This window comes from Lepidochelys kempii, chromosome 2 (assembly GCF_965140285.1).
Source record: "Lepidochelys kempii isolate rLepKem1 chromosome 2, rLepKem1.hap1, whole genome shotgun sequence".
In the NCBI taxonomy this organism is placed as follows: Eukaryota; Metazoa; Chordata; order Testudines; family Cheloniidae; genus Lepidochelys; species Lepidochelys kempii.
Genome location: NC_136381.1, coordinates 178,468,950 through 178,481,846, shown reverse-complemented (window position 1 = coordinate 178,481,846; position 12,897 = coordinate 178,468,950). Strand labels below are relative to the sequence as shown.

At 41.0% G+C, this 12,897-nt stretch overlaps 1 protein-coding gene and 1 long non-coding RNA gene across 3 annotated transcripts in view; one reads left to right on the top strand and one right to left on the bottom strand.

Moving 5' to 3' along the window:
* The window catches only part of CDK13 (cyclin dependent kinase 13), a 59,793-nt gene extending 53,599 nt beyond the window's left edge, over window positions 1-6,194 (top strand). For both annotated transcript variants that reach the window (XM_073332845.2, XM_073332844.2), the window contains one exon: window positions 1,095-6,194. In XM_073332845.2, coding sequence (XP_073188946.1) covers window positions 1,095-1,942 — 848 coding nt within the window. In that variant the 3' untranslated portion in view covers window positions 1,943-6,194. The remainder of the gene's footprint in view (window positions 1-1,094) is intronic.
* Window positions 1-12,897, bottom strand: part of LOC140907288 (uncharacterized) — a 48,702-nt gene that overhangs the window by 10,270 nt on the left and 25,535 nt on the right. The gene's annotated exons all lie outside the window — the stretch shown is intronic.

Genomic DNA, 12,897 nt, shown 5'->3' with positions numbered 1-12,897 from the left:
CTACTCTAAGGTTGGTAGACATGCAGTTATACTGACACTGTGTTGTTGTTTGTGTTATTATGGTAGCACCTCGATACCCCAGTCAGAGTTGGGGTCTCATTGTATTAGGTGCTGTACAAACAGTTTAAAAAAAACAAACAAAAACCTCTGCTGAATGTTTACTGTCTAATATACATATACACCTGTTTGCTTTTCTGATGGAAAGTTTGGCAGCATTTCTCAGTGTGAGGAATAACTGGTTTTGACTGGAAAAATAGATGGTCTCCTTTAGTTAATTGTAGATCATTGGTTTACCAACTTTAACAGAGTCCCTTTAAGTAAACTCCTTTTGTTTAATTAACTACAGCATCAAAATTTGTCCATGCCTACTTCCTTTAGTTACCTGACCAGTGTGTGCAAATTTTCCATTTGTGAAATGAATATAGTCAACTTAAAATTTTCATTAAAATTCTGTATGATTTATATTCATACTGTGCACACATGAAATGTTTATCTCATGGAGCTTCTCAAAGTTTAATTCTTCTGTTGAATATCATGAGATTAGTATTTCAGCCATATGGCCTCAGTGCATTTTGGTTTACTTGTTACTAAATGGCATTGGCGGCTCTGTAGAAGAATATTGTGAAGGAATGTAACATCTCTACCATTACCATTTGTAGCAGCCTTTCTGTCCCTTTCCCAAAACCCATCTCCGTATGGGCTTTGGTCCACATCCCTGGTGCACTTTCCTCCTGTTCTGGCATAACATCTGTTGCAACCAAACTCCTCAAGGATACTGTGCAATTCCTCTCCTCCTCCTCCTCACCGTCCCCCGTCTTTAAGTTAGCTGATCAGGTGTGCTTGCAGAAGGATCCTGGAACTCTGTTCTGAAAAACCTTTGAGGGCAGTGTCTTTTTGCTTCTCTAAAATGCCTTTTCTCAGATGCTCTTAAACTTAATTTTAGTTGGTTAACCTTTATTTTTTGTGAAGAAGTGCATTAGCAAACCTTTGTGATATTTTTGCAAAGTGTTTTTTCTTCCCCTTCTGGTATTGTAATTATTTGTCAAATGTAATTTCAGATCTTGTTCTAAGGCTCTTGTTTTTGATCCATTTAGGTCAAGATGATTTGATTAGACAGCCTGAGCTGAGGCTTCTTACCCTAACACCAGAACAAGAACGCCCTCGCATCTTGCCCCCAGACCAGCGTCCTCCTGAGCCACCAGAACCACCGCCTCTCACGGAAGAAGACGACCTAGATTATCGGACAGAAAACCAGCGTTTGCCTATTTCTAGCTCTTCAGGAACGGATCCTCATGCTGGGGTGAAAGCTGCTCTGCTGCAACTGCTTTCCCAGCATCAGGTTCAGCCAGCTGTGGAACCAGTAACAACTAGTGTGGATTATCAGGCAAGAGACTCCTATGTATCTGACTACAAGGATAACTTTGGATCTTCTTTCTCTTCTGCCCGTTATGGTGGTAGTGATGGAATAGGAAGTGGATCATCTGGGGCACTGGAAAGGAGAAGCTTCATTGGGAATTCAGATATTCAGTCTTTGGATAACTACAGTACTGCTTCATCTCACTCTGGTGGTGCACTACCGCCTCCTGCCTTTTCAGAACCGTTTCCCAGCTCAGTAACTGGTTATGGAGACATTTACCTCAACACTGGTCCCCTGTTGTTTAGTGGAGATAAAGACCATAGATTTGAATATAGCCATGGCCCTATTGCAGTTCTGGGAAACAGTGGTGACACTTCCACAGGGTCAGAAAGTACTCATTCTTTGTCCACAAAGATGCACAACTATAGTTATGGAGGTAATTTACAAGAAAACCCTAGTGGCATTAGCCACATACATGGACAAACTTGGACTTCTTCAGCCCAAGGACCTGGATATTCCCAAGGATACAGGGGACACATTAGCACATCAACAGTCAGAGGGCGAGGCAGAGGATTACCATACTGAGTATCTGTTTTTCCTCAGGCACATCGTTTTTATCTGGAAAGACTTTTTTTTCTAGCTGCAGTTTAAAGCAGCAATCCAACAGACTTGAATAATGTTAATTCAACAGCTTTATTTTTATGTGGAAAAGGGTCTTGCATACAGTAGGAAAATTTAAACTGCTTAAAACTCATGCTGTCTGGAAACTAGATCAATTGATTGTACATGTTCACAAATTCTAGTTATGAATTTTATTTTGTATTTTGGCAGTTTTAAGTGGATGCTAAATTTAGGGACATCAGCTTTTTATGGCACTCTTTCAGATCTTCTGAACTATGCACATTTGTGCTTTTTTTTGTAAGTTTGGACCAACTTTTATGTAAAAAATTTTACAACAATCAAAGCAGGGCACTGATTTATTTGGTATTTTTCTTTTTACAAAACTACCTTTAGTCAAAGGTCACTGTCAGTCTTTGCACTGCTTTCAGTGTTATTGTGGAAGGTGTACTTTGTGCTCATTTCAGATAATAAAACACAACCTTTCTCTTGATGCAACAATTTTATAAATATTTGGTCAATGTTATTTTTTTCCTTTTTAAAAAAAAAAAAAAGATGGTGTAGTAAAATGTGTCCTCATCTCCCAGACGTTTGTACAAAAACTGTTTTACTTGAATGGTAAGTGCCTTAACATGTAAGTTTAAGGTCTGCAAAAATTCTCTACATTTTTCTTATAAAGGAAATTCCCTTTCTTTAAAGTTATTTTGTAGCTTGATTCAAAGATTAATACTTAACTATAGATACACTACATTAAAACACAGATAATTATAGGCAACTTGGATAGAGTGCATTTTAAAGTGGCATATTTGCCAGTTATGTCCGCTAAGCCAGTTTAGTAGGTATACAAAGTTAATTGAAATGACCTTCCCCATACTGAATTTACTGAGAGAATGTTAATGTGAATACATTAAAGAAAGGTAGGTTTCCCTCAACTTTTTTCTAAAAGCTGTATTCCCTTCTGTAGGCCCTCTGCCAAATAAGGTCTACTTTATACTGAGCTATTGGATGGTAAAATAGACTTTAAATGAGATCAGTCTTTTTCTTCAGTGTCAGCTTTCCCCACAAAACTCATGAACTGTCTCCTCTTTTTACCACATATAAAAGCATTATGGAAAGCCTCCGAGGTTAAAGACCAGTATTTAATGCAGTTCAAATTTTCTGGAAACTGGGATTGTGCCAATTAATCCCTTCTATATTCAGCTATTCCATGGATCATTGTAATACTCGATTTGAATCTGTCTTTGAACAACAACAAAAATTACTGTAGCTAAAATTGCTACCAGAAACCACCACTCCAGTTTTATATTAGTTACACTTTCCAGCATGTTTTCCTCTGAGAACAGCAGTCTCTCTCTCCTGCAGAGAGGGGATATGGCTATATTTTCCATGTACTGAAAAGAATGTTTAATAGCCCATATTGGAAACAATTTTCCAACTGATTATCCAGTTGATAAATTGATACATTATGTAACAGTGTTTAATTACTTTTTAAAAGGTAAAATTTCTACCTACACTATTACCAGTTTAGTCATGTCAGTGACTTCTTGGATTTTCAGATTAGAAGCCAAAGTTGTCTATTTCATTTAAAATTCTGGTTCTAATTTATGACTAATTACTGCAGCATAGGGTGTGAAGAACATTAAAATGTAGCTAAATAGTGTTCAAGTATCTGCAGTTGTATCATGGTGAGTCTCATCTCTTTAGGCTTCCCTATAAATCTCATAGTTATCCCAGTTCTCATCAGCCACACTAGAGAATCCTACTGTCTGAAAATAAAAGCAGCTAAGCTGGAAACAAATATTTGTGACCTGAATAGCCTGTGTTTAAAAGAAATTAAACACTTTATATGAAATGATACTGTGTTTGAATAGTTTTCTTGAGTTAAACACATCTTAGTATTTTTTGCAGGGGAGAATAAATGCAAGCAGAATAGTGTTAGAATTGTCATTTATGACTGGACAGTATTCAGCTATAATGTCTTACCATTTTTATAAAAGTATGCTCAGATAAAACAAAAGCCAGGCTCAACAATAAAAATCTAGCCAAAGACTTTCAACCACATACAACCTTTGTGGCAAGAAATGCATGGTCAAATATTAATGTGTACTGCACTTCCAAAAATAAAGCCTTGTGAGACTTCACTAAGAAGCAGGTAAGTCCAAATGAAAAATAGATGATAAAGAACAAATCGGGAATAAGTGATTTTGACTTTCAACAATAAAATGTGAGGACGAAATCATACCTCTTACAGCTTCTTGCATAGAGGTAAACTTTCAAGTCAAACGATGCTTATTTCACCTACGTTTCTGTAAAAAGACGCTCGCTCTTGTCTGCATAAATAGCGATAGAGCAGTTTGATTTATGAACTGAAATACTGTGACAATTAAGATGTTCCATGTAGTTAGAAACTTTGGCATGTTGAATGTATTGGTTGATATCAAACATCTGACTGATTTTAGACTTTAATCTTGACTGAATAAGAATAAAAGAGCAATTAGAAAAGGATACAAAGCTGATTGGCAACAGATGCATTAAGATTTAGCAAGTCCATTCACATGCCATTGCTGGTATATGTATTGCACAGTGATTCTCTACTAATTTTAGTTTAATACTGGCCTAGCATTTGAAAACCAATGGTCCACACTGTTCAAATATTTCAGAAATTCAGCTGAATTACTCAGCCACAATAATTTTGCCTCTTTTAAAACCCAGGCAAGAGATTTCTCCCACTTCCAGCCCTTCTGTGACATTTTGCTACCCTTCAAGGGTCAAACACATTGCAAGGGTCAGAACAATTTTGGGGTATGAGCCCTATGACGCTCCCTTTACAAGCAGCCCAGATAAGGAGGTCATGTCTCCATCAATTCCAGGCTATGACTCAGCCCTCAGAAGGCTGCAAAAAAATGAAGGTAACCCCTGTGGCTGCTCTAAGATGTGCCCAGAGGTCATGCCAGCCCCTAGATGGGACAGAATATGGGAAGTGAAAAAATAGCTTAAAGGTACTTTGCCCCCTTTCCCCTTGGGATTACATCTGTGTTGCACCTCCTAGAAGTACTGCAGAGAATTGGACCAAACATCAAAAAGTGTTTTTCTCTACAATCCAGATTAAAGTAAAGTATTTGATTCTGGACCTACCACGTCAACGTTGAATAGTTAATTTTGAATTAAGTGGTCTCCAACATTACCTGGAGAAAAAAATTAAAAACACATAATGCAAGTATGACAGGCATCACAATTTGCACTAATAGGATATTACATCGTTTCAGCCAAATGAAAAGGAGAGAGAGACAACATAAAAACAAATTCATGATCCTAGGATAAAGCAATCCTGAGTAGAACAAAGAGCAAAAAACGAACCAAAAACACAAACAAACCCCTACCAAGTAACAAAATGATCTTTAAATGCAAATGTAATTGCTACAAAATTAAACTTACACATTTTAAAAATTGCATATTTATATTTTTCATACCTATTCCATACATATTTAATTACTATTACCTTTATCATCCTAAGCATCAGATGCTTAACGTTAAACAGAGGTGGAAGGAGTTTTAATGTAAACTATTGATGCTTTGAGTTTGCTGTTCCTGCTACATTTATATCAGGAGTTTGTGCCAGTTTGAAGAAAGTTATTAAAGGCCCATCAGTTGCTGAGATTTATAAATAAGCTGTAAAACTAATTTTAAAACTAGCACAGGTAACTTCCATGCAATTGTTGTTCAGGCTAAAACTCCATTAGGTCCCAAACTACAGGATCTGGCCCCATGTTTCATTTCCAGTAGAGGAAATAAATTTCAGCCAAACTTGTTAAATTTTTTTTTAGATTTAAGAGAAAAATAACCCCCCCCCCGGGGCAAAGGATGAAAAGTCTCAGAATTGAATTATGTCGGTGGAAAAATCTTGGTTAATGCTTATAATTGTTTGAGGCAGTATTAATGTGTTCTCTGCAGTTAAGTATGCCATTCCATAAAAAAAAATTGCCAGAAAACTGATTCAGATCTAAACTGTTTCATATTTAAAAATTAAGTGCTGGACTTAAATTCAAACTAATTTTTGCTGAACAAGGTTAAGTACTCTTATCATAGGAATTATTTTAGGGCAACAAAATTTAAAATACTGAAACTGTTACTTCAGCTTACTTATTGTTGATATTTCTTTAAGCCATTTGTATATAAGATGTATTGAGTAGCCTGTAAATAAAATACCATGAGAACTTCAGCCTTTTTATCCTTGTTTTCCCTCCTTGGATATCAAATGGCCTATCAAAAATTATTTTACATTTTCTTATGATGGGGAGTAGGTTGACTCGCCATTCATTTTGGAATCCCACACCTTCAATAACGTTCAGTATATTAAAATCTGTAAGCCAGGCAGTCACCATACTCCATTTGTGTATCTAACATTCATAATTTGTGATCATGGGAATGGAATATTAGTACTGCAGTGCTGATGTCACTAACCCATTGTTCACAGGATACCTAAAACTTCAAAGCCAAGTGAAGTGTCACAACTGCCAGAATAAAGATAAATTTTAAAAAATGAATTTAAATCAGGTTATTTTACATAGTGAAACAGATCAAGAGTCAATGGGGTCAGGTTAGTAAAAAGGGGAATTTTTTAGTTAGCTGGCCAAATGAGAAGATTGCAGTGTGATTTTTAACAAACCAAGTTCAAATGACATGAAGAGGTCTTGAATTATGGAGGGTTGGACTCTATTGTAGAACAAAGGGATAAATTATTTTACACTTCAAAGCAAGAACATGGGAGAGGAGCACATCTCTTCAGGGAATTAGGTGACTGGAGAACCTGCTGCCTGAGCAGTTAGTTGCTCTCCTGGAAAGTGGGATATGTAGATCAGTGAGGTATTTTAAGTAAAATACTAGGGATGTCCAAGTAGAGATGCAGATGAGCTTTTTTTCTAGCCCACTAAAAAGGAGGATCCAGGCATAGGCCAAAAGTGATAAAAGCTCCAAATCAGTAGTCCAGGCTGTTTTTAATTTCTGAATTATTTTCATACCATGGTTGGAGAGAAATGCAGAAATCTGGCATGACTTCTAACAATAGTCCTTTCTACACTAGGATGACTTATGAAAAATATCCACTGTTCACATTTTTAGTGCCATTGCTGTTACCAGCACTAGGACAGCTGCTGCTGCGGCTACAGTGTTAAGGGTTTAGCCTTGCAGCTGTCCACCACTATTCTATCAAAGTTGCTAACACAACTGAAGCTGAACCAATGCAAGGAAATTGAAAAATGGATCAAATGTAGACAGTGTCAACAGGTCCTTGTTAAAGAAAAATCTCTGGGTAAAAAACTTCAACAGCATGACCATCTCTACAGCGTAGCAAGGTAGTCTGTAGACTTTCCTATGTTTCATTTTCCTTCTAAATAAATACTAAGTATAGTTCACTGTATTTAGAAGAAGTACATTCTTTCTCTGGTGAAGTGGGGCACACGATGTACATGCGAGCTAGGCCAGCACACAGGCAGGAAATGTGCGAATACCTGATTTCAGGAAATAGTTGCTACCAACTTTTGTGGAAACCTGGGTCTTCTGTCAAAGATTTAGGCTGTTTCTTCAACTGCTGAATGGAAATTGTACCAAGGCATAGGGGAGAGAAGCAAGCGACAATAAGACTCCGGATTTCAGTACAGAGAACTCAGTGAGTTACAAATGTTAGTAGTATAACAGGAATGAAATCAGTTGACAAGAAACAAAGGCAAAGTAACTTTACCTATTAACTGAAGCATCGGAGTTTTCAAAGAACCATCATGAACAAGCGAAGTGGGGTTACAGATGCTATTTGTATATGAACCACATCAGCAACCACACTGATGTGCTTTCATGTATGAGGAATAGTGCCTGCAGCTGTCCATACACTCATCATTTGAAGCATCTCTAGCAAACCATGAGCTTCTAAGGGTATGGTTACATTACAATGTAAACCTGGACTCAAGCTTGAGCTTAAACCTCCCCTTCTATCTACCTACAATCTCTCAGCCTTGACCTAGGACCCTGTAGAGCTGGAGGGGCCAAGCCATGCCAGGATCCAGGGTTCAAGGCCTATTGAGTTGCAGTATCAACAGTCCTGCTTGACTCGTGTCCTGGGAGCTTGTCAAAAATATCCCAGAATCCCATGGGCCAGCTTCCTTAGGCCTCTATATCCCAAGAATCCTCAATTGACTCCAATGAAAATGTAATCAACCCCTCTTGGTTGGTGAACTGCAGCAGCTGAGTGAGCCAGCATTAACCCTTCCATTGGCTTCTGACCAGACAGCTGCGAACACACCATGAGAAAGCTTTCAGCATTTGCAACGAGACTGACAAGCCTTTTTTGCAAAGTCCGTTGCTTCACCATCATGGAAGCACAGCCAGATTTTGATGGCTCTCTGGTGGAAAGCCAGTAGAACCATAGTAAGCACGCTAGAATGATCAAGCATTACCAGCAAATAGCGAAGAAGCTGGCAGCATGGGAAATACGTCAGACTTGTAACCAGTGTAGGGAGTGGCTTAAACAGCTCAAGAGTGAGTACAGGAAAACCAGGGATCAGAACCGCACCGTTGGCAACTCACCACAATTGTGCCCACTTTATGAGGTGTTTCACCAGGTGCTGGGCACTGCTGAGAACAGAGCCAATGGTGCAGGATGAGCTGGTCAGCTGGGATGGTGCCCTGCTGGCCTCAGAATCCAGAGTGAAGCCAGCAAAGTGACACTGTTGCTGAAAAGGGTCCTGTGGGAGGTTCTGCCACAGGAACAGCAGCATGTCCTAGGACCATACTCGGAGGAGCTGTTGGATGCCTTGCCGCCAAGGAACAGCCCGCCTTGGAGCCTGCAGCGGACACAGGTCAGAAGCTACACCAGAGCTTGGTAAGTTTCTGACTCCATTTAATACAGTAATGGGATGGATTTCCATTCTATGAACCAATGCAAAAGTTCTTAGAAGTCTTGGCTAGAAGCATGTATCCACTAACAGCAGATTGTATCCCAGGGGCATGATCCCCCACCCTCCTCTAACATGGAGTTCCAAATGGCAACAGGGAAATACAAACAGCAAAAATACCTTGAAAGCGAAAAGGCAGATTTTTGCTAGGCCACTCCTGCATCTTAAAAATACTACCCTTCCACTGCCATTCCCGTAAGTTCGCCACTCTGTAACCACTCAGCAGTGTAATGAGCCACCTGGAAACAGTGAACCATGCAGAAGCAGGTAGAAATAGGTTCATTCATAAATCTAGTCCATTTCAGATAAAGGTAGTCCAGGCAGTCTACAGACAGGTTACAACAGAATTTGTCTCAAATACGGCTGGGGTTTGAAAATGCGTCCAGAAATATGCAGGGTGAGGGGGAAAGGCCCAGGAGTGGAGTTACATGTGTTTGCATGCAATCATAACTGGTTCAGCCAGGTGGAACCTAACACAAAATCCTGTTGTTTCCCGCATGAAGTCTGACCCAATCCCAGATGCTGATAGATGCAAACTCCTCCCAATCCCAGATGCTGATAGATGCAAACTCCTCCTGCAGCATGAACTCCAGATAAGTAGTCACATTTTGGGGAAGGGTGTACGTTCCAGGGCCACTTTGGTAGGTATCCAGGCCTTTCCACCAGATGTACTGTTCAGTCACTATGCGTTTGAATACGCTGGCTGCATACACTGCAGTTTTCTCACTAGCAGGTTGAAATAACATCATCTTTTGCCAGTCGGGCACCACAAGCCTGAAATGATTGGAAAAGCCTTTGTAACATGACCACTGACTGCCCACCTCCCATCCCCAGCACAAGTAGTTCTGCAATTTTTAGAAAACAAAAACCACAGTTTTGAATTTACAACTTACCATTGCCTCTGCACCTCTGTTGCTGCGATTAACCACGCTGTGTCCAAGAAGCTTCTGTGGTCTGAAGCATCCCTCTCACAACATACTGAGGTTCAGTTTGGAAAAGTAACGTTTGATGTCCTTGAAGTTCCACCAGGATTTTTTTCTGTGCTCCTGCACTGGGCTATTTGAACCAACAACTCTGTGTCTTGTCCTATTCCAGGCCCCTCGACCTCTAGTGGCTGCTGTACCGCCACAGGTCAGTACAAGCCTGGCTCAGCGTAGCTTTACAGATTGTTCCAAGAGGAAGTGTTTCCGTGATCAGCCTATAGTTGAGGTCTGGCCGGGGCCACCAATCAGGTCCAGTACCAAAGATAGAGGGACGTATGGCTCAAGAAAAGGCGGAGGCTGGCTGTGGGGCTTGAGGACTGGCACTTGCTTTGCAGTTTCTGGAACAGGAATGGCAGCTAAGGGAGGAGGCCAAACCTCAGCAGAGAGAGCTGTTTGAGCAGCTGATCTCAATAATGGCTGCAAGAGTACTGGCTTTTGCGGCATCATTTTTTGTCCCCTGTAACTGATGTTAGTGTAGTAATGACAGCTGGCCTGCCTGGCAATGGGGGAACGTTGTACTTTAAAAAGACGTTTATAAATAAAGCTTTTTTTGTCCCCAAGAAAGTTTATTGCTATCACTGTGTGACATCATTCAATGTGTATTTAAAAGGATAATGGTAACCACATGATCAGGGAGATCTAGGAATTAATAAGCAAACACCATTCCTCCATACAGTTAGGTACATTGACTCACACACACTTCAATCACAATATGGATTCATATAAGGAAGTCAATTCATGATGATCAGTCACCCCCTGCCCCTATTTTGTAAGTGGTCATGTCATTCATAAGTACATAAAGGCATGGCACTCAAGCCCCTATCCCTCCCCAAGCACTGAACCTCCACCCCAAATCAATGAGCCCCACCTTCCATTGGGCCAAGCAAGTCCATAATGAGGGAGCACAGAACATCCCTGACTTCCATTGCCTGGGTGCATCCAGTTCCAGCAATGGTAGGGCCCTTTCTGGCTGAGTCTACTGGTTCAGTGGCCCCTCACTGTCAGGTCCACAGAAGAAAAGTCTCACAAAGCTTGTGAAGAGCGCAGTAATGTGCACAGCATTGCTGACCCTGGCATGCAAACAGGTCTGTAGACATTGCCAACAGGACTTCAATGTGCCAAAAACGTTTCAACAACCATTCTACACCTGCTGAGAGTGTATTAAACCTTTTGCCAGGGCTTCTTAAGGTTCATATATCAAGGCAAACGGGGGCAGGCAGTGGCCCCTAGAATAATGGTGGGGATGGTAATGTCATTTGGTGGGAATAGTGTCCCAGCCTATCCATGAATGTAGATTCCTAATCAGCAAAAAGCCCTTCCAACATGAAATTTCCAATGCAGCCCATACAGATGTTCATAAATCAGCCTCTGTGGTCCATTAGGGCTCACATAACAATGGATAGTACCCTTTGTGGTTTACTCATGTGCTCCTTGAGGAGGGTAAACTATGGGCACGAGTCCCATCAATGGCCCTAATGCAGTTTGGAAACTCCATTCTCTCAAAGCCAGCCAGCCATTACTTCAGGAATATCTATTATGCCCACCACTTTGGGTAAACCACATGCCTGATTGCCTCAGAAACCTCTTCCAACACTCTACCCACAGTGTCTTTCCCAATACCAAACTGGTTGGCAAAGCCCTGTAGCAGTCTGGATAGTCAGCTTCCAGAGGCCTATAGCAATCCACTTCTGGAATAGCATGGGTGCCTTCCTGTACCTCTTTGCACTGGAGGGCCTGGACAAGCTGCTCACAAAGCTCCAGAAATGTAGCTTTCTTCATGCCAAAGTTCTGTGCCCATTGTTTGTCATCCACATGATGCTATGGGCCTACCTGTGCTTGTTGTCCTGCTCCAAAAAGCGTTGGCCTACATAGGGAGCATCAGCAGCTAGAGTGAGTGTAAGGAGCAGCATCAGCCAGTTTGAGTCTGCCATGCCTGGGTACTTGTGGTGCTGTTGCCTCCTTTTCCTCCTGCTCCATCATAAACGCAGTCAGGTGCCTTTTGGTGGGTCAGAAAACACAGCTGAAATGTCCACCAGCATCTCATGAAGCTTTGCCTGTTCCCCCACACAGGAGTGAAAGCGCAAGCAACAAAAGTTCTTCAAATGGTGCCTCCTCCATGTTGCTGTCTCTGGTAGTTAGAGTGAACATACCAAAATGACTGCTCGGTAGGCTGTGTTGGCAGGCTGTTCAAACTTCCTCTGGTGTGCAGGGTGGATAGTCAAGTTTTCCTGCAATTCACTACAGTCAAAAGGCTGGAGCGGCTACAACATGAGATGGTGTTAGGGAGTCTGGGACATAGCTGGTTTGACTCGGGTCTGCGTGCTGCTGTGTGGACATTGTAGCCCCAGGATCAAACCCAGGTTAGAAAATTCTTAATGTAGGGTTGACAATCAGTGTAGATGCTCAAGCCCTGGATTCTGTAACCCAGGGTCAGCTGACTCAAGTCCCACTAACACTGAGCTAATATTGCAGTGTAGACATACCCTAGAATTCTACATTTACCTTGGCCAGAACACATTTAAAATTTAGACTTTTTCCTCCATGCAGACTTTCTGGCAGCTACAAGAAGTATATGGGAAGATAACTTCCCCCTCCAACTGCACCTACTGGAAGAAGAGCAGCACCGCCTACACTTCAAAGCTGAAATGTCGGTGCTGCTGTTTCATACAGTCTGAGCAGTTGTGATGTTGAAATTCATTAATTCACTTCTCATGACTGCTCAGTTCAGGCTTTTTGTAGCCGCCAGTTTAGGGAACCCTGACGCTATAAGATGCATCTCAGTATGTGAAGTAGTGGGAAATAGTCAAGGCACACATGACAAAGCTAGCTAAACTCTGCATGAACAATTCCTGTAGGTGTCAGGGATTGCACGGAGGGCTTAGTGCTGTTTCATTGCAGGATGACCCTATGCAGTGCTCAGCCTAATGGGTCATTAGATGAATGAGCGAATCTTTCGTGAAGAAAATATTTTTAAATATATCAAAACATAGAGAGT